General features: G+C 41.9%; 2 protein-coding genes across 68 annotated transcripts in view; one reads left to right on the top strand and one right to left on the bottom strand.

The window, feature by feature from the left end:
* SP110 (SP110 nuclear body protein) overlaps nt 1-13171 on the bottom strand; it is a 49596-nt gene extending 36425 nt beyond the window's left edge. For 17 of the 19 annotated variants that reach the window (XR_015140808.1, XM_086336726.1, XM_086336763.1 and 14 more), the window contains exons 1-4: nt 13035-13166; nt 10874-11021; nt 4360-4528; nt 811-1077 (exon numbers count right to left, since the gene is read on the bottom strand). Coding sequence is in view for 18 of the 19 variants with exons in the window: in XM_086336726.1 (XP_086192852.1) it covers nt 811-1077; nt 4360-4528; nt 10874-11011 (574 nt within the window). In the remaining variant the exon portion in view is untranslated. Of the gene's footprint in view, nt 1-810; nt 1078-4359; nt 4529-10873; nt 11022-13034 lie in introns of all 19 variants that reach the window. The other 2 variants (XM_086336818.1, XM_086336840.1) reach the window with 1 other exon arrangement.
* A 39-nt stretch (nt 13172-13210) lies between these two features.
* Nucleotides 13211-27738, top strand: part of LOC147377709 (nuclear body protein SP140-like) — an 81151-nt gene continuing 66623 nt past the window's right edge. For 28 of the 49 annotated variants that reach the window (XM_086336468.1, XM_086336442.1, XM_086336460.1 and 25 more), the window contains exons 1-2: nt 13211-13268; nt 17810-17962. In XM_086336468.1, the coding sequence (XP_086192594.1) occupies nt 17931-17962 (32 nt within the window). In that variant the 5' untranslated portion in view covers nt 13211-13268; nt 17810-17930. Of the gene's footprint in view, nt 13269-14909; nt 15034-17496; nt 17705-17809; nt 18255-27738 lie in introns of those variants that run through there. The other 21 variants (XM_086336628.1, XM_086336596.1, XM_086336618.1 and 18 more) reach the window with 4 other exon arrangements.

Here is a 27738-nt window from a genome sequence, read left to right as displayed (position 1 = left end):
GCTGGGTGGGCAGGGCTCTTGGACATCACAGTGTCAAATGGCTGTGACAGCATCCCTGACAAGAGGTCAAGTGCATTGACCTCTGCTTCTTTTTCCTTGTCACACCAGTTCTTTTTCCTGGGGTTCCTGCTACAGCCCTCTTGACTTACAGGCAAGTGTTCTCCCTTCACAGCCACCTTGAACCCGGCCAAGTCAGCTCCAAGCAACATTTCTCTAAACAGGGACAGGGGAGTGTGGGCATCCTATATGAATATTTATCACTTATTTGGAGTGTTGTCATTGATCATTTATGTGTTTGAGTGTTAGTCACTCAGTCATGTCCAATTCGCGACCCCATGGACTATAGTCCACCAGGCTCCTCTGTCCATGGAATTCTCCAGGCAAGAATACTGGAGTAGACTGCCATTTCCTTCTCCAGGGAATCTTCCTGACCCAGAGATGGAACCTGGGTCTCTTGCATTGCAGGCAGATTCTTTACAGTCTGAGCTGCCAGGGAAGCCGGAAGAAAACCATCATAGGTTACAGGGACAGGATGTCAGGGAGAGGAGCAAACAGTTAAAATGCCAGGAGCCAGCAGAGTACAAGAGCCAAAGAGCAAAGGCTTGGGCTGTTCTAGGGGTGAGAAGCTGGTGTTCTGGGCTCCAGGCCTTACCCAGGCTCCTGGCAGTGCCCACAGTCCTTCTTGGAAAGAGCTGTGTGTGGTAGTAAGAGCTCAGGAAGAAGCAGGTCAACAAAGAGACGGGACCCTGGGGTTCCAGGCCACCGGCACCCTAGGCTGGGGAGGCTCTGGTGTTGGAGTCTGTGTCTCACCTGGACTGAGCCTTCCTTTCTGGATGGTTTCCCGGAGAGTCACGGTGAGGCCGGTGCGGCTGGGCAGCTCACGCAGGACCTCAGAGCTATGCTGGGCGGGTGCTCGCTCGCTGACACTGGGTCCACAGGGTGGGAGGCTCCGCAGGGGTTGTCGGCAGGGGAGACGCGGCAATAGCAGGGTCCTCGGGGAGCTCCTTCCTGCTGGGTTGGCTGGGGCTTCGAGAAGGGTGGTTGTGATTCTGCTCCAGCCTCCATGGGAAGTGACAACTGGGATTGGCGAAGGACCACACATAAGTACGTTGGAATTGTTTGGGGAAGAGATTTCTTTTCTGTTTTTAACTTTATATTTTGTATTGAGGAATAGCTAATTAACAATGTTGTGATAATTTCAGGTGAACAGTGAAGGGACTCAACCACACAGATACCTGTATACATTCTCCCCGAAACCCCACTCCCCTCCAGGGGAACATGACATTGAGCAGAGTTCCCTGTGCTATACAGGAGGTCCTTGTTGGCTATCCATTTTAAATACAGCAGTGTGTACATGTCCGTCCCAAACTGGGAAGAGATTTCTTTATACTTCACATTCAGTAGGACAAAGTCATGGAGATATTCACTCTCTCACAGATGTGTAGAACGAATCCATCATGCATTTGCGGACCCAGTAGATTTTCTTTCTTTGATGTGGCCATTTAGTGCGATACAGCTGTTAACCTCTGATGTGACACTGGAGTGGTTTACACACATGGAGTTGAGATTGGTTTTGTATCTAGGGATTTAATTTCCTTTAGTTTCTCTCTAGTTTTGGCTTCAGAATTTAGATAATTATGTCTAATGCTATAATTTTAAATGTTGTCCTTGTTTTAAGAAATAAACATCTCACACATCTCTGGAGCAAATAAGAGAAAATATAAATTCCTTCATGCTTCCCTGGTGGCTCAGTGGTAAAATAATCCACCTGCCAATGCAGGAGATGTATGTGGGTTTGATCTCTGGGTCAGGAAGAACCCCTGGAGAAGAAAATGGCAACCCATTCCAATGTTCTTGCCTGGAAAATCCCATGGACAGAGGAGCTTGGTGGACCACAGTCCATGGGATCACGAAAGAGTTGGACACAACTTAGCAACTAAACAACAACAACAATAATTCCACTGCACAGTGTATGTTTTTATTTGTGTCCAACTCTTTGCAACCCCATGAACTGTAGCCCACCAGGTTCCTCTGTCCATGGGTTTCTCCAGGCAAGAATACTGGAGTGGGTGCTATGCCCTCCTCCAGGGGATCTTCCCGACCCAGGGATCAACCCAGGGTCTCCCGCATTGCAGGTGGATTCTTTACCAGCACAGTGTACTAGGACCCCTATATTCCAGTTTCTGCTCAATTCTGCAGACTCAGTTTCCATGCCTCCTTGCCTTGCACCCTGTGATCTGGCCACACTGAACTCTCCCATCCCAAAACCCCAGGGCCTGGGCTTTCTGCCTGCTGTTCCCCTGCATGTCCAGGGCTGGGTTTCTTTTATAATTCTTCTCCATTTTGTCTCAATCAGTGAACAAAAAAAGGAAAGTAAGGCCAGATTTTGGAGAGGATCCTAGAACAAAATCGCAGAGTTGGATCCAGAAAGATGCTAGAGCTCAGTCAGGCTGGAGGTTGGGGGATGGGTTAAGAGTATATTCTGTGTGTGCATCCCTTTGAGAACTTGTTTCTCCCAGAACTGCCCTGACGCTGCTGTGATCTCAGGCGCATGTGCAGCTGTGCCAGCCTGGGGGAGGTCTCTTATCTTCTGCTGCCCTTTTAGCTCGAGGAATCATTTCTCCCTTTGAGAAGGAGCCTCTTGATGGTAAAGTGTCAGAGAGCTGTCAACAATGGTGACTCCAGTAGTAAGAATGCTACCATTCAGTGTGATTTGCTGATCCTTTCCTTGTGGTTCTCAGATAAACGAACCATATGCTTTGACTAAATAAGTGATTTAACCGCCTGCTTCTCTGACTCTTGCTTCTCTCTTCCCAGCAATGTCATTGCTCATTTAATTCCACTTTATTAATTCAGTTCCTCTCTTTCTCAGGGAGCTTCATTTTCTGCTTCTTACTCGTACTCTCTCTTTTTATCTCTGTGTCCACAATTCCTTCTCCCTTCCTCTTTAGCTGATTTTCTTTCCTCATTTAGCTTTATAATCTGCCCTCTAGCAGATTGTTTAGAATAGTGATTAAGGGACTTCCCTGGCAGTTTGGTGGTTAAGACTTCATCCACTTTCTAATGCTGGGAGTGTGTGTTCCATCCCTGGTCAGGGAGCTAAGATCCATCCCACATGCCTCATGGCTAAAAAAAAAAACAAAATATAAAGCAGAAGCAATATTGTAACAAATTCAATAAAGTCTCTGAAAATGGTCCACATCAAAAATAAATCTTATATTAAAAAAATAGTAATCAAAATCTTGGACCCTAGTATTAGGAGATCCAAGTAGGACTCCTGGCTCTGCACTTAGCAGACAAATAACTTTGGGAAAGTTATTCTGAGCCTTAATTTCCTTATATGTCACATGGACAAGAATGACTTCAAAGGATTGTTTTAAAGATGACATAAGATAATCATACAAAGTGCCTGGGATAATGTCTGGCACACAGTAAGCACTCAGAAAAAAAAAACAAAAACCCCAGGAACGAGGACCTACTGTACAGCACGGAGAACTATATTCAATATCTTGTAAAACCTATATTGGAAAAAAAAATCTGAAAAGGAATATAAATATATAACTGAATCACTCTGCTATATACCTAAGACTAACATAACATTGTTAATCAACTGTACTTCAACAAAGAAAAAGATGCTTATTATTATCCATCCGTATCCATCTTTCTTCCTCTCTGGCTCTCCTTCTGTCAGGCTAGGTCTCTTCCGTCACTTTATGTGTTCCCTTCCCTAGAGACTGTCCAGTATGCTAAATTGTACAGTCACCTCCCCTCCCCTCTCCCACCCCATAGAACATGTAAGACTGAAAATGGTTATGTCATCTGGAAATTCACCTTAGAGAACCAGAGCCAGGGGCTGTTTTCCTGCCACACTCATGAGAGAGAATGGTCCATCTCTTCCCAAAGAGAAAGTAGGGAGTTAAAGTGCATATTCCTGAAGGCAGAAAGCCAGTTTGAACTTTTAGCATGACAACTTCTATCATGTTCCTAAAGCCACAAAGGTATTCATGAAGCCCTGGACTTCCCCGGTGGTCCTTGGGTCAAGAACCCACCTGCCAATGCAGGGGATATGGGTTTGATCCCTGATCTGGGAAGATCCCACATGCCACAGAGCAGCCAAGCCCGTGCACCATGACTGCTGAGCCTGTGCTCTCGAGCCCCTGCATCACAACTGCTGAAGCCTGAGTGCCCTAGATCCTGTGATCCTCTAGAGGAAAAGCCACTGTATTGAGAAGCTCAAGCACTGCAACATGGTCTAGGCCCTGCTCACTGAAACTAGAGAAACCCTGCTCAAAGCAATGAAGACCCAGTACAACCAAATGATAATAAATAAATACAATTTTAAAAACAGAAGCCTCATACCTCTTGTGAAGCTATTGAGAGTCGTTATCAGGTTGGGGTATTCATTCAGGTTAATTTGGCTGAACAATATCTTCAGAAATGATAGACTAAATGTCTTCTCCAGTTGGGTAAGAGTGTTGTACACAACTCTGGATAAAGGGACCAGATTTTCGCAGGCTTCCATAGATTCCTTAAAAAGCAGAATAAGGATTATTATACATCATTTTAAAACAGAATGGAGATTTATTACACATTTGTGGTTTTCTAAGCTGTAAGAAAGCGATTTTTGCTCTCTTAAGGAATTTAATGCAAGCTGTGTAGCCAAACTCCCTAACAGAGAGAAATCACATTTCTGTATGTTTACATTCGGAGCTTCACACATACTGATATTTGGGTGGTTAGTCATAGGAGTTTAGTATTCTGGAAAATAAGTCTCTCTCGTGAACCTTATTTTAGGTACATTTGAAGGAAGAGACAAATGTTAAGGAAGAAAAGCAGAGACAAAGACTACTCCTGTCTAATTCTCCAGTAGTCTGGCCAGGACTCTTTAGCTGTGGACCTATGAACTGGTCACAAGTGGCAATTCTGTGGATTTCTTGTTAGCCTCTGCTCTCTCTTTCCTTCTCTCATGAACTTGAAATGCCCTAAATGGGAAATCAGAGATATCCTCCTGGGAGGTTGGCCAAGAGGAGAAACATGGCAGGAGAATTGACTGAAAAATACTTGTTGAGCAATGACTTGGTTTGGTGAGCAATGGCTGGGTTTGGGTATCTAGCAACAGATAAGACCAACATGGTGCTACCATGTTGGGGGAGGGGTGCTTTATGTTGAAATGATAGGCATCAAATAATAAACACAAATTAAATAAATACCCAATTCCTATCAAAAGCAGTGTTATGAAGGAAAGTGTAATTTGCTATGAGGAAGAATACTGAGGGGGACTTAATTAGATGAGTGGGCCAAGGATGCCTCTCTGAGGAGTGATGAGAGAGTTAATTCTTAGGTAGATTGATAAAGAGTCCGAGGCCCTCAAGGAGGAAGGGGTCCGCCGCCCTTGAAAAGGAGAAAGGGGTCTGGGGCTCTCAAGGAGGAGAAAAGGACAAATGCTTTTTTCTACATTGCTTTGTCTTAGTCACATAAGATGTTATTTTCTTTAAGTTCAGAGCTAATGATTACACAACAAAACTCATCTTGAACTCTCTACTAAGGATTATATAACAACAATGTATCTTGCTCGAGGACGTTTCTCCTTTTTTTTTATTTTATTTTATTTTTAAACTTTACATAATTGTATTAGTTTTGCCAAATATCAAAATGAATCCATCACAGGTATACATGTGCTCCCCATCCTGAACCCTCCTCCCTCCTCCCTCCCCATACCATCCCTCTGGGTCGTCCCAGTGCACTAGCCCCAAGCATCCAGTATTGTGCATCGAACCTGGACTGGCAACTCGTTTCTTACATGATATTTTACATGTTTCAATGCCCTTCTCCCAAATCTTCCCACCCTCTCCCTCTCCCACAGAGTCCATAAGACTGTTCTATACATCAGTGTCTCTTTTGCTGTCTCGTACACAGGGTTATTGTTATCATCTTTCTAAATTCCATATATATGCGTTAGTATACTGTATTGGTGTTTTTCTTTCTGGCTTACTTCACTCTGTATAATAGGCTCCAGTTTCATCCACCTCATTAGAACTGATTCAAATGAATTCTTTTTAATGGCTGAGTAATACTCCATTGTGTATATGTACCACAGCTTTCTTATCCACTCATCTGCTGATGGACATCTAGGTTGCTTCCATGTCCTGGCTATTACAAACAGTGCTGCGATGAACATTGGGGTACACGTGTCTCTTTCCCTTCTGGTTTCCTCAGTGTGTATGCCCAGCAGTGGGATTGCTGGATCATAAGGCAGTTCTATTTCCAGTTTTTTAAGGAATCTCCACACTGTTCTCCATAGTGGTTGTACTAGTTTGCATTCCCACCAACAGTGTAAGAGGGTTCCCTTTTCTCCACACCCTCTCCAACATTTATTATTTGTAGACTTTTGGATCGCAGCCATTCTGACTGGTGTGAAATGGTACCTCATAGTGGCCTTGATTTGCATTTCTCTGATAATGAGTGATGTTGAGCATCTTTTCATGTGTTTGTTAGCCATCTGTATGTCTTCTTTGGAGAAATGTCTATTTAGTTCTTTGGCCCATTTTTTGATTGGGTCATTTATTTTTCTGGAGTTGAGCTGTAGGAGTTGCTTGTATATTTTTGAGATTAGTTGTTTGTCAGTTGCTTCATTTGCTATTATTTTCTCCCACTCTGAAGGCTGTCTTTTCACCTTGCTGATAGTTTCCTTTGATGTGCAGAAGCTTTTAAGGTTAATTAGGTCCCATTTGTTTATTTTTGCTTTTATTTCTGATATTCTGGGAGGTGGGTCATAGAGGATCCTGCTGTGATGTATGTCAGAGAGTGTTTTGCCTATGTTCTCCTCTAGGAGTTTTATAGTTTCTGGTCTTATGTTTAGATCTTTAATCCATTTTGAGTTTATTTTTGTGTATGGTGTTAGAAAGTGTTCTAGTTTCATTCTTATGTTTCTCCTTCTTAAAAGGAACCTTCTGACTTATCTTGTTATCTTAAGACTGTATGTTGTGGGAGTGGGTCTGGTAAGACCTTTCCACTGTTAGTTCTAATTTTGTTAATCTAAGATACATGTTGTAGGAGTGGGTCTGGTAAAAGTATATAAGGCCTTGATAAGAGTCGTGGACCGGGCACTCTTCGTCCCCCTTCAGAAGTCTGTGTCAGAAGCTTTCTTTGTTCTTTTTCACTTTAATAAAACTCTGCTACACAAAAGCTCTTGAGGGATCAAGCCTGGTGCCTGGTCCTGAAGCTAAATCTCCTTCTTTGGAGATGACAAATCCAACATCATTCATTGTAAGCTATCAGTGACACCCTGATCATGATCTGAAAAGGGGTTGGATCCAACTGGGCCAAGACTGGGGGAAGATTGTCCCACCACTGCTAGCACTTTTCTGGGGCTCAGACTCTAGGGGCTCAGGAAATGCTTTAAGCAACCAAATTGTATGAAAAGAATCTCACTTTGTCCACATAACCATATCTCCCACTGTCTGCCATGCTTCACATCAGAATGGACTTTGAGCGAGAAACTTTTATGGATTGAATGATGCCTCCTATCCAAAGATATGTCTGCTTGAAACCTGTGAACGAGACCGTGTTTGGATAAAGGGTTTTGCAGGTATAATTAAGAATCTTAAAATGAGACCATCCTGGATTATGGTGGGCCCTAAATCACAGTGACAAAGTGTCCTTGTAAGAGAAGAAAAAGGGAGAGGCACAGTAGAGAAGGCAGGGTAGAAATGGAAAGAACATGTGAAGCGAAGTTTCTATAAGCCAGATTCACCTCAGAGTGCCGGCAGTAGGAGAGGACAGAGGAATTCAGGGAATGGATTGTCCCTCAGAGTCTTGAGAAGGAATCAACTCTGACAACACCTTGATTTTGGACTTCTGGACCTCAGAACTGTGAGAGAACATATTTCTTTGTTTTAAGCCATCTAGTTTGACAGAATGTGGTCCACTGGAGAAGGGAATGGCAAACCACTTCAGTATTCTTGCCTTGAGAACCCCATGAACAGTATGAAAAGGCAAAATGATAGGATACTGAAAGAGGAACTAACTCCCCAGGTCAGGAGGTGCCCAATATGCTACTGGAGATCAGTGGAGAAATAACTCCAGAAAGAATGAAGGGATAGAGCCAAAACAAAAACAATACCCAGTTGTGGATGTGACTGGTGATAGAAGCAAGGTTCGATGCTATAAAGAGCAATATTGCATAGGAACCTGGAATGTCAGGTCCATGAATCAAGGCAAATTGGAAGTGGACAAACAAGAGATGGCAAGAGTGAACATCGACATTCTAGGAATCAGCGAACTAAAATGGAATTGAATGGGTGAATTTAATTCAGATGACCATTATATCTACTACTGTGGGCAGGAATCCCTCAGAAGAAATGGAGTAGCCATCATGGTCAACAAAAGAGTTCAAAATACAGTACTTGGATGCAATCTCAAAAACAACAGAATGATTTCTGTTCATTTCCAAGGCAAACCATTCAACATCACAGTAATCCAAGTCTATGCCCCAACCAGTAACGCTGAAGAAGCTCAAGTTGAACGGTTTATGAAGACCTACAAGACCTTTTAGAACTAACACCCAAAAAAGATGTCCTTTTCATCATAGGGGACTGGAATGCAAAAGTAGGAAGTCAAGAAACACCTGGAGTAACAGGCAAATTTGGCCTGGGAATACGGAATGAAGTAGGACAAAGACTAATAGAGTTTTGCCAAGAAAATGCACTGGTCATAACAAACACCCTCTCCCAACAACACAAGAGAAGACTCTACACATGGACATCACCAGATGGTCAACACCGAAATCAGATTGATTATATTCTTTGCAGCCAAAGATGGAGAAGCTCTACACAGTCAACAAAAACAAGACCAGGAGCTGACTGTGGCTCAGATCATGAACTCCTTATTGCCAAATTCAGACTGAAATTGAAGAAAGTAGGGAAAACCACTAGACCATTCAGGTATGACCTAAATCAAATCCCTTATGATTATACAGCAGAAGTGAGAAATAGATTTAAGGGACTAGATCTGATAGATAGAGTGCTTGATGAACTATGGACTAAGGTACGTGACATTGTACAGGAGACAGGGATTAAGACCATCCCCATGGGGAAGAAATGCAAAAAAGCAAAATGGCTGTCTGGGGAGGCCTTACAAATAGCCGTGAAAAGAAGAGAAGCAAAAAGCAAAGGAGAAAAGGAAAGATATAAGCGTCTGAATGCAGAGTTCCAAAGAATAGCAAGAAGAGATAAGAAAGCCTTCTTCAGCGATCAATGCAAAGAAATAGAGGAAAACAACAGAATGGGAAAGACTAGAGATCTCTTCAAGAAAATTAGAGATACCAAGGGAACATTTCATGCAAGGAAGGGCTCGATAAAGGATAGAAATGGTATGGACCTAACAGAAGCAGAAGATATTAAGAAGAGCTGGCAAGAATACACAGAAGAACTGTACAGAAAAGATCTTCATGACCCAGATAATCATGATGATGTGATCACTGACCTAGAGCCAGACATCCTGGAATGTGAAATCAAGTGGGCCTTAGAAAGCATCACTAGGAACAAAGCTAGTGGAGGTGATGGAATTCCAGTTGAGCTATTTCAAATCCTGAAAGATGATGCTGTGGAAATGCTGCACTCAATATGCCAGCAAATTTGGAAAACTCAGCAGTGGCCGCAGGACTGGAAAAGGTCAGTTTTTATTCCAATCCCAAAGAAAGGCAATGTCAAAGAATGCTCAAACTACCACACAATTGCACTCATCTCACAGGCTAGTAAAGTAATGCTCAAAATTCTCCAAGCCAGGCTTCAGCAATACATGAACCGTGAACTTCCAGATGTTCAAGCTGGTTTTAGAACAGGCAGAGGAACCAGAGATCAAATTGCCAGCCTCCACTGGATCATGGAAAAAGCAAGAGAGTTCCAGAAAAACATCTATTTCTGCTTTATTGACTATGCCAAAGCCTTTGACTGTGTGGATCAAAATAAACTGTGGAAAATTCTGAAAGAGATGGGAATTCCAGACCACCTGACCTGCCTCTTGAGAAATTTGTATGCAGGTCAGGAAACAACAGTTAGAACTGGATATGGAACAACAGACTGGTTCCAAATAGGAAAAGGAGTACATCAAGGCTGTATATTGTCACCCTGCTTATTTAACTTATATGCAGAGTACATCACAAGAAACGCTGGACTGGAAGAAGCACAAGCTGGAATCAAGATTGCTGGGAGAAATATCAATAACCTCAGATATGCAGATGACACCACCCTTATGGCAGAAAGTGAAGAGGAACTCAAAAGCGTCTTGATGAAGGTGAAAGAGTAGAGTGAAAAAGTTGGCTTAAAACTCAACATTCAGAAAACGAAGATCATGGCATCTGGTCCCATCACTTCATGGGAAATAGATGATGAAACAGTGGAAACAGTGTCAGACTTTATTTTTCTGGGCTCCAAAATCACTGCAGATGGTGACTGCAGCCATGAAATTAAAAGACGCTTACTCCTTGGAAGGAAAGTTATGACCAACCTAGATAGCATATTCAAAAGCAGAGACATTACTTTGCCAACAAAGGTCCATCTAGTCAAGGCTATGGTTTTTCCAGTGGTCATGTATGGATGTGAGAGTTGGACTGTGAAGAAGGCTCCGGGAGTTGGTGATGGACAAGGCCTGGCGTGCTGCAATTCATGGGGTCGCAAAGAGTCGGACACGACTCAGCAACTGAACTGAACTGAGTTTGAAGTCCCCTACCTTGGACACCTTCTCTCCCTGGTAACGACCATTTTAGTCTGGAACTTTCAAATCTAGAAGTTCTGGAGTGTTGTGGTTTGAGACCTCGGTGGTCGGGCGTTCTTGGTCGGGGTGGGTTGCCATGGCAAAGCACCAAGTGACTCACCCTGTACAGTCTCTCAGTGATGAAGAAGTTGTCTCGGAGGCCTTCGAAGAAGGGAAATGGCTTGTTGATGGCATAAGCGATCTCCAGCTTCTGTTGTATAAAATGCTGAAGAAGAGCCTTTTCCAAGGCCCTGGTCATGGTGTCTCTCCTACAAAAGGGGCACAAGAAGAAAGGAGAATAAAGATTTTGCAGAGTTAGGGGAGCCACTCTCTGTGTTGCACAGGCATCTGGAGACAGGCATTCTGGTCCCAAAGGCATCCTTTAGCGGTCCACAAAGCCACCTCTGCCGAAAAGACTCATGGGCTTAGGAAGCAGTGACAGTGCTCAGCAACACAGAGGGCAAGGTGACCCACAATGTGACGCAGGAATCCCGAAGGGGCAGCTGGTAATAAACAGAGCCACTATGTACCGAGTGCTTCCTGTGTCCATTTCACATCTCAGAACAGACATGGCCGTGGGACATCACAATAGTTGACCATTTATAGGCCATGCAAAATATCAATAAGTTACAATAGGAAGAAAATGCAGCTTTGATATTCTTGACAAATTGTTGAGAAAAGGGAAGCAGTAACAAAAAATTCAATCACCTAGAGATTAAAAAAAAAAAACACAAAATGAACACAGATCTTTTTTTCCAACTTTGTATCGAAGAGAAAATTGAACTGTAATTATGGAGACACAGGAGATTCAAGTTCAATCCCTGGGTCGGGAAGATCCCCTGGAGTAGGAAATGGCAACCCACTCCAGTATTCTTGCTTGGAAAATTCCATGGATAGAGGAGCCTGGTGGGTTGTAGTCCATGGGGTCGCAGAGTTGGACACTACTGAGCATGCCTGCACAATGATTTTCTAGGTATTTAATCCTAGTGGCAGATTGAGCTCCCCTGTCGCTTTCTCCTCATTCCCAAATATGTTAAGTTTAACAGAAAAAAAATATATGTTGCAAAAAACAATCATCACAACAGTACTAGAAAATAAGAGAAGATGCTATCAGGATAATGTGAAGAAATCCTAGAAGATAGAGAACCAGTGGGAAAGGAACTAACTAACTGTTCACCATCTGCGTAGGGGAAGGATATTGCAAAGATCAGCACAGAGCCAGAAAGCACCAGAACGACCACTTGCTGAGACGAGGAAGGGGGCCTGAATGACTAACTATACCACATCATTCAGAACAGAACATCCATCATATTCCTCACTCTTCATCTGTTGGGATTGCCAAGGAAGCACTTGAGGCACAGAGAGGTTAAATAACTAGCATAAAGTATTTGGTGGCCAAGCAGAACTCATCTGACCAAGGTCCCATTTCTCACTAGTGCAAGATATGGCAGGCATCTCATAGATGAGTATTCAGGTGCATATTATGTAAAAGGGTCTTAAAAATGAATGAGCAAAGACAAACATCCAGTAAGGGAAAAACAAGACAAAAGACATATACAGACAACTGAGTCTAATGCACAATAAATATGTAAAAAACATGGTAACTCTATAGTAATCAGAGCCGTGTGAGCAAAGACAACTTGGTAACTTTTGCCTGTCAAGTTGGTCAAGATACAAATAAAAGCAATAATCACAGACACTCCTGGTCCAGATACAAACAGGTCCCAACATTCTGGAGATTAATTTAGTAACCAGTACCAAATACCCTAAAATATATACCCCCTTGAGTCCTAAATTCCATTCCTGGGAATTTATTTCAAGAAAATAATCATGAATGTGCTTCAAGAAAAAGTATTGAAAAGTCAATACACTAGAGCAGAAATGAAATATCCTCTCTTGAGTTTCTCTTTCCCACTTGCTTCCCAGCTACTTCTAGTCGCTTGTGAATAATGAATGAGCTGCCCGTTGAGGGCAGAGTGCAGGATCACCCTTCATGGACAATGGAGAGCAAAACTTGAGTTCCAACCACAAAAACAAACTAGAATTTAGGGAATAAAGGATTGAGCTGTGTTTGCTTCCCCTCATCATTTGTCTTCTTTTTAACTGTCTCCTCTTAAACCCCACAGTCCCCTCTCTGACTCTTTGGAAAATACTATTTTACAAAGAAAGACAGTCACAGTTGAAATTGTTTAGTTTTATGCAGCAGCTGCAGCTGCTGCCAGGACATGAACGGTAAAAGCCAATCATCCAAAGTGAATAAAGCAGACTAGACGAAAACCCACCTGGATGCTGAGATGGCTACGTGTTCGTGCCCCCTTCCAGATCCAGGGGCTGGTCTGGGGTGGCTCCTGGGAGACTGAGAAAAGGGCAGAGAGATACCAGTCGGCAAAACAGGAAGTCTCTGCTTTGCTACACACGAGGAGGGCCTGGCTTCCAGGAAAGGAAAGTGAAAGTACTCGGGCCGATCCTGCGGAGCTGCCTCGGTGTCCGCAGCCTCCCTCTACCTCCGGAAACTGGTGAGATACCCGGGCGTGTCGGGGCTGGGGAGGGGGATTGCGAGGATTGCTGCTTATCGGTACCATCCTGGGAGAGGGGTACAGAGGGGAGGAGGCCCAGGGGTCAGCCCCAGGGTCCCCAGGAACTGGGAATCTGCCGTCTGTTTGCCTCCCTACCCACCTCTATATTTCCCCAGGACTCCTCTTCCTTCTATACTTTTTGGAGTAATGAAGATGTACCCAAACTGAATTGTGGTGATCATGACACAACTGAATAAATTTACTAGAGATTATCAAATTTAAGGGAAAAAAACAAAGCAGAGGTGAGGTGACTCAGAAATGCCCGTACTTTGTCAGGATGAAATTACTACCTAAGAAAATTGAAATCAAAGGCAGCCTGAACATGAACTGAAATCATGCGGTGGCAGGCAGACCTCCAGGCACCAAAGTGTCTTTGAACAGGCTGGCAGGTGGGAGCTGGGAGCGTGTGTAACCCAGATCTAGGGCAGAGTCGGGGCCAGGAGATGCCTCCAGGGAGGCAGGGAATGCCCCCTCTGTACAGCCCGTTAAAGATTTCTAATATGCAATGTTGTGTAGGGTCTGTGAGAAATCCTTTAATGTGGGAATCTGTTTAACTTTCTTTAAATCACTGCTTACTCCTTGGGAGAAAAGTTATGACCAACCTAGACAGCATATTAAAAAGCAGAGACATTACTTTGCCAACAAAGGTCCATCTAGTCAAGGCTATAATTTTTCCAGTAGTCATGTATGGATGTAAGAGTTGGACTATAAAGAAAGCTGAGCACCGAAGAATTGATGCTTTTGAACTATGGTGTTGGAGAAGACTCTTGAGAGTCCCTTGGACTGCAAGGAGATTCAACCAGTCTATCCTAAAGGAAATCAGTCCTGGGTGTTCATTGGAAGGACTGATGTTGAAGCTGAAACCCCAATACTTTGGCCACCTGATGCAAAGAGCTGACTCATTTGAAAAGACCTTGAGGGAAAAATTGAAGGCGGGAGGAGAAGGGATGACAGAGGATGAGATGGTTGGATGGCATCACTGACTCAATGGACATGAGTTTGAGTAAACTTGAGGAGTTGGTGATGGACAGGGAGGCCTGGTGTGCTGCGGTTCATGGGGTCGCAAAGAGTCGGACACCACTGAGCGACTGAACTGAACTGAACTGAACTGAAATCACTGATGCTCAAATGTATTCAGTCCGTGGGTTCCCCTACCAGGACACATATGGTGTCCTATCCCTCAGAAAAAAGAAAACAAAACAAATGGGAAACACAGTTCTAAGGTCTAAGAATCCTTGAAACCAAGGTTAACCTACATGGGCAAGAGCTCAATTTTATTGAAGTGTAAAATACATCCATTGTTGGTGTGCATATGATGAGTGTTTACAAATAGAGTTACAACCACAATTAAGATACAGACCAATTCTATCACCCCAGAAAGTTCCCTCCTCTCCGACCCCAGCATCAGGTAATCACTGATCTACTTTTTCTATTGACTATAGATTTGTTCTGCTTGTATTAAAGTTTTACATAAATGGAAACACCCAGTATGCACCTTTGTATGTCTGGCTTCTTTTGAATCACAGTGCTTTTGAGATTCATCCTTGTTGTTGAAGGGCCAGCAATTTTTTTCCTCTTTAGGTGTGTGGCCCCACCTCATCCCATCTGATCACCACCATGTCACCAAGATAATCGATCTGTGTAATGTTCTTTAAGAGGCCCAGGTGATCCAGATCTGTTTTGACTGTGTTATAACAAAGGACAGGTGAGTTAATATAACTTCAAGAAAAGCTGTGAATGAATCATCTTATCTGTCCTGTGAGAATAAAAAGTTTCTGATCCCCCTTTTTAATCAGAATGGAAAGAATATATTTGTCAAATCAGTGGCCACATACATGGCCTGGGCTGGGGATCTTACTGCCTAGACTGCCTATTTTCTTATTCCAGTCCTCCAGCCTTCTTATAAATTCTTTGAGCTACCCAATATACTTCTAAGAAATTGATTTTCTGCCTGAGTTAGTCTGAGTCAGTTTTGGTTAATTGTACCCCCACATCCCAACTAATTAAAAAGTTGGTTGTTGCTTTTGAGTTGCCAAGTCATGTCTGACTCTTTTTTGAACCCATAGACTATAGTCCACCAGGTTCCTCTGTACATGGGGTTTCCCAGGCAAGAATACTGGAGTGGGTTGCCATTTCTTACTTCAGGGGATCCTCCTGATCCAGGGATCAAACCCATGTCTCCTGCTTGACAGTCAGATTCTTTACCACTGAGACACCCAAAAAGCTGGTAGCAGAGAGTGAATTGTGGGCAACAGATCTTCACAGAAATGTCATCAATCTGAGATGGGTTATCTGACCTAATTAGACATAAATAAATAATAAAAAAAAAACATAAATAAATAAACCAATAGTGTTCAAAGATGAGTAGATGTCGGTAAGTTAATAGCAAATTAACTAATAACATTGGATTGTGATCAGGACTCTGCAATTCACACACCTATTCCAAATGTCAGATCTTAGCACACTTAACAAAACGGAGAGACATTTTTTCAGGGAGAAAGAAAGTATTAACTTGCCTTCAAAGATTATCACCTACTTGACCTAAGTCTGGGTGGGAGAAAAGAGCAAGGAGGCAGGTCAGAATCTCCTCATCCCCCAGGTCATATGGAAGAAGAAGGAGACAACGCTACCCCTCCCTTATGAGCCAGGGACCATCTGATGGTCATCAGTGGGCTTGCACCAGACATCCCTGATCTTATCCTAGAGACACTGATTCCCTAGTGAACACAGAGGAAAACTGGCAGTGGGAAAACAGAAGCTAAAGTTCCTATCATTATCTGGCTAATGCAGAATATTGCCAAGTTAAATTTTCTTGTAAATTTGGCAGAAATACCCCCTAAGCCCTAATCTTACTACCATCAGCTGAGGAACACCAAAGACCCTGTGCTTATAAGCAAAAAAGACGGCATATTTATGCCAGCTGCTCTAGTCTGTGTCCGACTTTATTGGGGCCACTGTGCCCAATGGAGTTCAAAAACCAAGGACAACGATGCCCGACAGAGGCAGAGTTTACTAGCCTCTTTCCCAACAAAGTGAGGGAGAGAGAGAGGTGGGCAGTCCCAGGTATGTCAGCACCTGGTAGGCACACAGACCCTGCCCACTGGGCTCATCACGTCCTGGCACCTGATTGGGGGAAAGAGAACAGACGAGGGTAGAGAGGTAGAAATCTTCTGCCCCCTATACTTGGAAAACATATTTATGCAGATTTTCGAGCATACCTATAGTGAGCCAGAAGCACTGGGATTCAGTGAGACATACTTCGGAAACACTACTTGGAGGTTCCCAGTTCTCACCTACTTTGGCCCATGACTCTCACCAAGACCCTGGAATCTACAGACACCTTGACTGCCATTCACCTCTATCTTTGCCCCATTGTCCTGCCTGGATTTCTATTCGTCTGGTTTTACTTATTTATCTGTGCTTTGCCCCTGTTCCTTTATCTTTCAACTTTACGCTGATGTAGTGTGCTTTTCCTGAGTGCCTGTTAAGTCGCTTCAATCCTGCCTGACTCTTTGAGACCCTGTTGGGCTCCTCTGTCTGTGAGATTCTCCAGGCAAGAATAACTGGAGTGGGTTGCCATGCCCTCCTCCAGACCCAGGGATGGAATTAGCTTCCAGACCCAGGGATGGAACCAGCTTCTCTTATGTCTCCTGCATTGGCAGGTGGGTTCTTTACCACTAGCTCCATCAAACTTTTCCAAAGTTGCTCCAAATCCTTTACAAAATGAGAGCTGGCTATAAATGAAAAAATGATGTACAAACATAAATGTAACACACTTGTTGCTAGCATCATCACTTTGTCCTTTAAGATGTAGGGAGTCTTAGTTCTAAACCCTGCTCCCATCCAATGAAAAGCCTGTCACTTTGAGATTTCAGAGACTAGTTGAAGCTCAATTTTTTTCCTAAGCACTCCTGGCTGCATTTGAAAAGTGCCCATAGATTCAAGAAAACTTAGAATTGCACATCAGGCTTCTCTGCCCAAACTTAGCTCTTCCTTCTGGTTGCAGGAGTTGGGAGAGATCTTTTTGGCCTCTGGCTGCTTTCCAGAAATTTTGAAGAATATTTTCTCCAGCATTTCGGTTCTCTCCAGTCCTGGGTCTGAATATTGGATCTGAATACTGGGTCTGATTCATCCAATCCAGGCTCACGACTGTGCCGGGTCAGCCCATGGGCGTATGGCGTATGAGAAAATCTGAAATGTCTGACTTTCCTTTTTTTGCTTCTCACAGCCACCTTGGCAGGGGGCAGGAGCAAACGTGGTTTCTTCCTCCTAGTCAGCACTGTGCCACTTCACCTCAAAACGTGTCTGATCTGTTTGAGTTCAAGGAGTCTTCCTGCCCTCTCCTCTTTGCAGGAGCGAGGCGTTCCCTCTCTTCTGTGGGTGCTCTGTTCCTCCTCCCTGGGGGCTGAGACTGGGAGGAGGAAAGACCAGCGTGTTGAAGGCACCCAGTTCAGCTGTTTCACTTTGCTTTTATCCTTTAGGTGCCGCACCCAAGGGGCTGATAGATGGGCAGACTTTCTCGTCACAGCTCCGGGAAAGGACAGAGGCAATGAAAATCTAAGCAAGAGTGATCTGGGGCTGGCTCCATGGTCTAAGAAGAAGATGGCAAGTGCAGGCAGCCCCTCTAACTGCAGGTTAGTCCTGGCCTCCTGTGTCCTGCGCCTCTCCTAAGGAGAGAGCATGTCCTGGCGCCCGTGCTCGTCGTTTCTGCCTACCCGGTCTCAGCCTGCAGGCATAAACAGAATGAGATGACAAATCAATCAGTTAATGAGTGGAGGCGATTTCACAAATGGCGGTGGATTAGCCGTGGGGAAAGCTGAAGGACACCTTGACTGATGCCCCCTTCTTATTTCCCTGTAACTGCCATGAAGCTGGGTGGGCCCTGTTGGAACTCCCTGGCCCCTCGGAGGCTTGCAGCAAGGTTGGGTGAGTCCTCATGCCCTCTGAGCCCTCTCATTCCCCCCAGTGCCTTCTCCATCCCTACCTCCAAAGACAATTCTGTCCAGGAAGCATCTTTTTAGAAAAATTAACATCCAAATTGATGGCCCAACTGTTGTTAAAAATGTTGCGCGGTTTCTGGGTAGTGAGGGGTCCCAGTTTTGTCAGAGCCCTGAGTCTGAGCGTCAACTCAGGAACTCGCTAGGAGGAACTGAAAGTAGATGGGGCTCAACACGAATGAATGCAAACAGGCAGGGAGGGAGCAGCTGTCTTTTCTCTTCTGGGAGGTTTTACACATCGGGCTAGAGAAAGAGGGAAATTGTCTTTGAAAAAGAGAAGACTTATTGTCAACCATCAATCTATTTTTAGTGGTAAACAATTTCAGCAATGTAAAAGTGTATCATAACTCCTCTAACCTGGGCTGCCAAGCTGGGGGCTATTTCTGGCACTAGCTGGGCCCCAGCATTTCTACCTGCTGTGGTGCAGCCTGCCAGGTCCTTAGTGCCCAGCGCCCTTTCTCCTGGAGGCTGACTGCATCCCTGCTCCCACTTGCTCCTGAGAGATGGGAGAATGAGCCAGTGGAGCTTGAAGTCCAACTAGCCTTTGGCTTCCAGGCAGGAAAAGAAAAGCTCTGAGGTGGGGTAATGCTGATCTCACAGAATGAGCTAGGAGGGGGTACATCTGCTTCTATTTTCTGGAAGAGGTTATAGTTGAAGTGGTTTGGTAGAATTCACTAGTGATACCATCTGGGCCTGGTGCTTTCTTTTTTGGAAGGCTATTATTTATTGATTCAGTTCCTTTAATAGATACAGACCTGTTCAGATGAGCTATCTCTTTGTGTGAGCTTCGGCAGTTTGTTTCAAGGTTTGCCCATTTTATCAAATTTGTAGGGACAGCGTAATCTGTAGTATTATTTCTTTATTATCCTTTCAATGTTCACAGGGTTAATAGTGATGAGCCCTGTTTTGTTTTTGATATTGGTAATTTCTGCCATCATTTTCTTTATTAGTCTAGATAGAAGTTTATCAATTTAAAAAAATTAGCTTCTGGTTTCATTGGTTTTTTTCTGCTTTCCTGTTTCAGTGTTATTAATTATTACCTGATTTTTATGATTTCTTCTGCTTGACGTAGGCTTAAATTTCTCCTCTTTCTCTAGTTTCTTCAGATGGAAGCTTGTGTTATTGATTTAGATCTTTCTTCTAATATGCATTTTAACACCACACATGTTTCTCTAAGCACCTTTGTGCTGCATTCTGTAACTTTTGTGAAAGTGTGTTTTCATTTTAATTTTGTTCTAAATAATTTTAAATTTCCCTGGAGACTTCTTTAATTCTAGAAATAGGCTGTTTTGTCTTTAAGTATTCTGGAATTTTCAAAATACACAGGTATATTTCTACTTTTATATTTTCTACAGGTTATTTCTACTTTTATTGCTGTCTGAGAATATAATTTTTTCTGATTTATTTTCCTTTTAATTTGTTAAGATAAGTTTTACAGCTCAGAATGTGGTGCCTTTTAGTAAATATTTCAGGTGAGCATGAGTGGTGTGTATATTTTGTCACTGTAGAATAAATAGTCTTTAAGTGTCAAGTAAATCAGATTGGTGGTGCTGTTCAGGTCAACTATATTTTTACTTACTTTCTGCCTCCTTGTTCTATCAATTACTAAAAGAGGGGAATTGAACTCTCCAACAACAGAAGTGGATTTGTCTATTTCTTCTTGTAGTTCTATCAAATTTTGTCTCGTATTTTGATGCTACTTAGATGAGTTGCGTACACATTAAGGATTACTAACTCTTCTTGGAGAAATTTGCTCTTTATACAATACTTCCCTTTGTCTCTGAAATTTTCCTTACTTGAGGTTTTCTCTGAAATTAGTATAGCTAATACCACTTTCCTGGGATTAATGCTGGCATGGCATTTCTTCATCCCTTCACTTTTAACCCATCTGTGTTTTATGTTTAAGATTCCTTTCTCAAAGACAATATATAGTTGGGTGTCACTTTTTCACTCTGTCAATCTCTGTCTTTTAATCGGTGTATTTAGACCATTCATATTTAAAGTGATTATTCCTGTGGTTGGATTAAAATCTATCATGTTTGTAACTGGTTTTTATTCATTGTGCTTATTTGCTTCCATTTTTTCCCCTTTCTTTTTCTGCCTGTTTGTTTAATTGAACATTTTATAGAGCATTTTGTGATTTTATTTTCTCTTGTCTCTTAGTCTGTCAAATATACTTCTTTTAGAACATTTTATTGGTTTCCCTAGAGTTTGCAATATATATTTACAACTAACCGTATCTACTCTGAATTAAGCTATATTGCTTCTTGTTTGGTGCTATACATTAACATATTTTGTCTCTCCTATTTTCTTTGTATTTCCCTAAGAATTTATTAAATAGAGCCTTTCAGCTCTTTCAGCTATCAGATCAGATCAGTCGCTCAGTCGTGTCCGACTCTTTGCAACCCCATGAATTGCAGCACGCCAGCCCTCCCTGTCCATCACCAACTCCCAGAGTTCACTCAGACTCACGTCCATCGAGTCAGTGATGCCATCCAGCCATCTCATCCTCTGTTGTCCCCTTCTCCTCTTGCCCCCAATCCCTCCCAGCATCAGAGTCTTTTCCAATGAGTCAACTCTTCGCATGAGGTGGCCAAAGTACTAGAGTTTCAGCTTTAGCATCATTCCTTCCAAAGAAATCCCAGGGCTGATCTCCTTCAGAATGGCTGATCTCCTTGCAGTCCAAGGGACTCTCAAGAGTCTTCTCCAACACCACAGTTCAAAAGCATCAATTCTTTGGCGCTCAGCCTTCTTCACAGTCCAACTCTCACATCCATACATGACCACAGGAAAAACCATAGCCTTGACTAGATGGACCTTTGTTGGCAAAGTAATGTCTCTGCTTTTTAATATGCTATCTAGGTTGGTCATAGCTTTCCTTCCAAGGAGTAAGCATCTTTTAATTTCATGGCTGCAGTCACCATCTGCAGTGATTTTGGAGCCCAGAAAAATAAAGTCTGACACTGTTTCCACTGTTTCCCCATCTATTTCCCATGAAGTGGTGGGACCGGATGCCATGATCTTCGTTTTCTGAATGTTCAGCTTTAAGCCAACTTTTTCACTCTCCACTTTCACTTTCATCAAGAGGCTTTTGAGTTCCTCTTCACTTTCTGCCATGAGAGTGGTGTCATCTGCATATCTGAGGTTACTGATATTTCTCCCGGCGATCTTGATTCCAGCTTGTGTTTCTTCCAGTCCAGTGTTTCTCATGATGTACTCTGCATATAAGTTAAATAAACAGGGTGACAATATACAGCCTTGATGAACTCCTTTTCCTATTTGGAACCAGTCTGTTGTTCCATGTCCAGTTCTAACTGTTGCTTCCTGACCTGCATACAAATTTCTCAAGAGGCAGATCAGGTGGTCTGGTATAATCCTCACTTATTATTATACTGGAGCCCTCTTGATGAAGAGGTAAGGTACAGAGAAAACATTCTTTAGTCTTATGATTAAATTCCAATCTCGTAGAGGAACTGTGTTCCTAGACTGTAATTTTTAGACTGTAATTTTAGACTGTAATCTATATCCAATGATATAGAAGCCTAGAAGGAGCTGGATTTTGAGGTAATTGCCCTTCCCCTGGGTCCCCAGGAGTTTCTCATTCTCATGTAAATCCACATTCAGTCTCCATTTAAACTTACCATTTAAGTGTTTCTGTGGTCTATGACTCTAAGTGGCTTCTATTCCAGATAGCTGATTTCATCTGTAATTCCCTGGATTTGTCTATCAATCAGTTTTGGGGGTGACAGTTTGCCCTATCACTTCAGTTTTCCTGTGTGTACATGAAATGCATTGATATTCAGGTTGTTTAGCTTTTTTCTTTTTGTAAGGATGTCAGTGATGACTTCTTAGGTCTTTGCATTGTTAGAACTGAAACCAAAAATTGAACTTTTAAAACCACTACAATTTAGATTTTTTCCCTTAAAACTTTTATATTAAAATTATGGTTCTATTGTAATATTATCTTATAGCCAGAACATGCAACCTATTTAATATCTCCTTATTATTATTTATTTAGATCAATTCAGGGCCCAATATTTGGTATGCTCTTGTGTTTATGACCAAGTTATTAATACATATATTTTGCAATTTTAAAAATTTATATCCCATATATCTTTTAAAATACACTTGTGGAGTTGAAAATTTAAAGTAAAAATTTTTAACAACCTTGAAAGATTTGCCCATTGGTAGTCTTAAATGTTATTAAAATACAGATATTGTGAATTTTGCTCTCTGTCTTGTTTGCAATTCTTTACTATTAGTCACTTGCCCATTTTTTTACTTTTAACATTTTTAATGTCACTTTGTTGTTGTTGTATCTTTGGTAGTTGTATCACAGCTAAATTGTATCTTTGACAGATGAAAATTTCATCTACATAAAATGACGCATATCTTCTTGCTTATAAATTTTGAGGGAACTTTTAATATCTAATGCTTCTCCATTTTTCTCCATTTAAGAAACACTGTATGTTTTCTTTACTTTTATCTTTTGTAAGATTTATAGTCTCATTTTCATTCTATTTGTTACCCTTATGATTTCTAATTAATTCTCAAGTATATGTTTCTCTAATTCAACACATCAAATGTGAAGCCAGCCCATTTGAGTTTAGTGTCTTTGAAATAAATAATTTAACACAGTTTTTTAACTTGCCCATATTTGGTTTGTTAAAATTTTTAATATACTCTGAAGTTTTTTATTAAGTTTACTCTAAGTTTAGTGTAAGTTTACTGCGTTTATTACTATATGCAATATATATCCTCTCTTTCTAGAATAGGTCTTCTGAAATTTTTTTTGTTTTTGAACCCTCTATATTCTGAAATATTATTAGGAATTCCAAAGAATTAGCTTTTGCTCATGTAGATTATACCTATTAATATTTACTGTATGAGAAAGTAGAACTTTGGACAATTAAATATATTTATTTACTCACTCATTTAATAATAATAATGATGGTGAGAACTCATTACTTGCTAACATAAATGACATATTTTATGAAAAATAACTATGTCTTCTAAAATAAACTGTTGAGATTAGCGATGTTCACATTTTTGCAAATCTAATAGCTGATTCTGTAGAGAACAGCTTGATTCTCCTATCTGCTTCTTCATTCAATCTCTTGTGATACCACTGGCCATGTATTCTCTGGAAAAATTTACTATACATTTGTAAGAGGATGAGAGAAAAAAGGGTAAATAACATCTTATATGAAAATAGTTTTGGCTTTGATGACACCTGAAAGGGTTTTGCACAAAATCCCCAGGGTCCCCAGATCACACTTTGAGAATTACTGTTGTAAAATAATTTTGAGATGTACTTTCTGTTTTCAAATGAAATTTACAGTTTTTAGACATTAGTATTTTAGCTGTTTTTAGTAATGCCTTCCACTTCTTGTATAACAGAACTTGCTGGTATTGATTTCCTGATTCTCTTATTATAAACATCAGCAAATAATTTGTCCCAGACCATGTGTCAGTAAGATTGGAGTAGATTATTGTATTGTAATGAGCTTCCCCAGTGGCTTAGCGGGTAAAGAATCCGCCTGCAACACAAGAGCCATAGGAGATGCAGGTTCGATCCCTGGGTTGGGAAGATCCCGTAGAAGAGGAAATGCTGACCCACTCTAGCATTCTTGCCTGAAAAAAATCCCATGGATCAAGGAGCCTGGTGGGCTACAGTCCAAAGGGTTGCAAAGCATGGGACACGACTGAGCGACTAAGCACCACAGCACATTCCTTTGGAACAGACAGTTCTAAAAATCTCACGGGTCCCTGGCTGCTTCAGGGACTCCTCATCCTGGACTGTCTCCGACTGGTGGAGAGCCACCATCTGAAATGACAGCCATCACAGCAAGCTGAGGTACGGTGAGCATGACTCACGTGCTGGCTCCGAATTCCTCTCCAAAGTGACACCCATCAGCACAAGAAGGCAAGAAGGTGCAACCCTACCTTTGCCCAGAAGGAAAGAACTTTGAGGGCTTCCCTGGTGGCTCTGATGGTACAGAATCCGCCTGCAATGCAGGAGACCTGGGTTCGATCCCTGGGTTGGGAAGATCCCCTGGAGGAGGGCGTGACAACACACTCCAGTATCTTGCCTAGAATTCCATGGACAGAGGAGACTGGCAGGCTACTACTGTCCATGGGGTCACAAAAAGCTGGACACGACTGAGCAACTAAGCACACACACACAGAATATTGAACACTGAAGACTGTGTGACCAACACAGAGCGCGCGCGAGTGATGCGTTTTCTGAGCCTTGGTACAGCTATTTTTCTTTCACATTTCACACACGAATGACTGAACAGGGCATATATGTTTTACTCATTTCCTTTTAATTCTGAATCTACACACTAGCATAACTATTTTAGACAGTCAGATGTTTCAAATTTGCTTTCCCTTTCTCCTTTACAATTTTTTTCCAGCTATGTTCTGGAAAAATTCTGTTGTCTTTATTTTATGATCATTTGAGTTAAACTTTAAAAAAAAAAAAAAAAAAATTCAGTACTCTTTTAAAATTTCCAGGCCCATGATCTTATTTTCTGGCCTTTTCTTCTTGGCATCCTGGACATAATATTGTCTCGTATGTGTGTTTTGTTTTTTAAAGAAACTCTGTTTCCTGTAACATTTCTGTTTATGCTGGAGTAATTTTTGCTCTCTGATCATCTTGGTTCCGCCCTTTCATGCTGTTGGTTTCCATGAACGGCTGTGGTCTGTAATTGTTCATTCTTAAGGGCAAGGCACTGATAAGCTAGCTTGGGACTCCGTTTAATGAGATGGGCTTGAAAACTTGTGGCTTTTCTGGGTGGATCCCAAATGGCCAAAGGCGAAGAAGTTTTTTTCCTGAGTCATTTGCAGTTTCCTTAAGAAGGAACCTCTAGTCTCTTGCCTAGATGGAGAAGTTCTGTGTCGGGGTCAGGGAGGAGTAAGGGAGCACATTGATTTATATTTTCTCCTTTCAAACAACCCCTCTGTTTTCATTCTTGTGTCTTCTTCCCTGCCTGCTCTACCTCCCCAGGGGCCTCTAAGGCACACTAGGCCTCTCTCTGACCCCTGGGAGCATCCACCACCAGTAATAGTGATGAACGTTCTGACCACTTTTTCAGACTTTGGTTTAAGTATCCCATCTAATCCTTTTATCTTAGTCATTATGACTTTAATTCCTTTACTAATGTTTTATAGGACTCTCTAGCGAGAGAGGAGGAAAAGCACTTGTTTTCAATCAACTATCTTTAACCAGAAGTCTTTTTCATTTTTTAAGGAATTCAATGAAGAAATGGATTTTTTTCTATCATGATGTGTATTTGGAGAATGGGAAATTCCAATGACCCTCTTACAGTGGGATAAAAAATATCCTATGAGTCTATATACCTTTTAGCAACACCAAGAAGTGGATTAAGAAATTATCAGCAAGGGAAACAATTTATCAAGCAAGAATCAGAATTACAATGCTTTTCGAGTACTAAAATTACTTCTCAGAGATGTGGTTATGTCTGAAATCCAGAGCTCTTATAGTTCTTTTTGCATATAACACTTCCACAGACAGGTTAAGATACAGAACAACCCTGCCCTAGTTTTGAATATTCATACACACCTCTAGATTAGACCAAAGAGAACGACATATTCTCAACATTTAATTGAAACTTTATCAGATAAAAGTCTTCGACCTAATGTTATGATGTGGAATGCCATTCCTGCCTCTGCAGTTACAGATGGGAGTGGTTTATTTCTCTTATACCTTCCAGAGATTTCTTCTATTTGTTATTAACTAAGAAGACTTTCAGTTCAGTGGTAGATTCTGTAGTATTATCTCAGTTTATTTTTTATTTCTTTGTAACTTTTTTTTTGATGATGTGTATTTGTCAGAATTCTTCAGAGAAACAGAACCAATAGGCCGTATTGTGTGTATGTGTGTGTGTGTGGAAAGAGAGAGAGATCTATTAATAAGGAATTGTCTCACACAATAATGGAGGCCAGCAAGTCCGAAGTCTGCTATGGGCCAGCAGCCCAGAGACCCTGCAGAGTCTCTGAAAGGAGTCAGCTGGAGAATTCCTTCTTAGTCAAGGAGGTTGGTCTTTTTGTTTTATTCAGGCCTTCAACTGATTGGATGAGGCCCAGCTCACATTATGTAGGGCAAACTGCTTACTCAAATTTCACCAGTTTAACATAAAATAGTAGTCTTCTCCTCCCAATCCCTCCAGTTTGACACTTAAAATTAACCGTCACAATATCATTATAAATTCCTATAAAGTTTTATCATTTTAAATTTCAATGTTTTCCAAAGACAGTTTGGGTGAAAGTCTCTTTACGGTAGTTGTAAGTAGCACAGGGTGAGCTCTTTAAGGTTCCGGTGTTCCTTAAGCCCAGGGTGTTCTTCTACTACACCCTCGATTATTCTCTAAGTAGATTCCATCTATTCTGGCCCTTCCACAAGAGCATAGTTTTATCCATGTGGACTCTCCACTGAGTATCTATCATCAAAAAGGCAAATAACACATGTTGGTGGGGATGTAGAGAAAAGGGAGCCTTCCTATATTGCTGATGTAAATTGGTGCAGCCGTTGTAGAAAACAATATGGAACTTCCTCAAAAAACTAAAAATACAATATGACTCAGCAATTTCACTCTTGGGTATATATCTGAAAAAAGCAATAACACCAGTTTGAAAGGTATACGCACCCCAGTTCTTCTAGCAGCATTAGTTGCCATTGTCTTTATATATATATATGGCTTCCCTGGAGCCTCAGATGGTAAAGAATCTGCCTGAAATGCAGGAAACTCGGGTTCAATCCCTGGGTCAGGAAGAATCCCGTGGAGAAGGGAATGGCTACCCACTCCAGTATTCTTGCCTGGAGAATCTCATGGACAGAGAAGGCTGGTGGGCTACAGTCTATGGGAGTTGCAAAGAATCGGAAATGACTGAGTGACTAGCTCTCTTTTCATATATATATATTAACTTTCTTTTCATATATATGTATATGGAATACTGTGTGCTGTGCTGTGCTTAGTCACTCGATCTTTGTGACCCCATGGACTGTAGCCCACCAGGCTCCTCTGTCCTTGGGATTCTCCAGGCAAGAATACTGGAGTGTGGTGCCATTTCTTTTTCCATATGGAATACTACTCAGCAATAAATAATGAATGAAATTTTGCCAGTTGCCACAACATATATGGATACTAAGTGAAGTAAGTCAGACAGAGAAAGATAAATACTGGATGATATCACTTACATATGGAATCTAAAAACTACAACCAACTACTGAATATAACAAAGAAGAAGCAGATTCATAGATTTAGAACTCAAACTAGTGATTACCAGTGGGGAGAAATGGGGGAGAGGGAATTTAGAGTGGAAGACTGGGAGATACAAACTACTGAGTGTAACATAGGCTGCAACGATGTATTGTACAACATGGGGAA

Source organism: Bos grunniens, chromosome 2 (genome assembly GCF_055505025.1).
Source record: "Bos grunniens cultivar Pamir isolate PY7600 chromosome 2, Bosgru_T2T1.0, whole genome shotgun sequence".
Lineage (NCBI taxonomy): Eukaryota > Metazoa > Chordata > Mammalia > Artiodactyla > Bovidae > Bos > Bos grunniens.
This window is presented reverse-complemented; position numbering and strand designations above follow the sequence as displayed.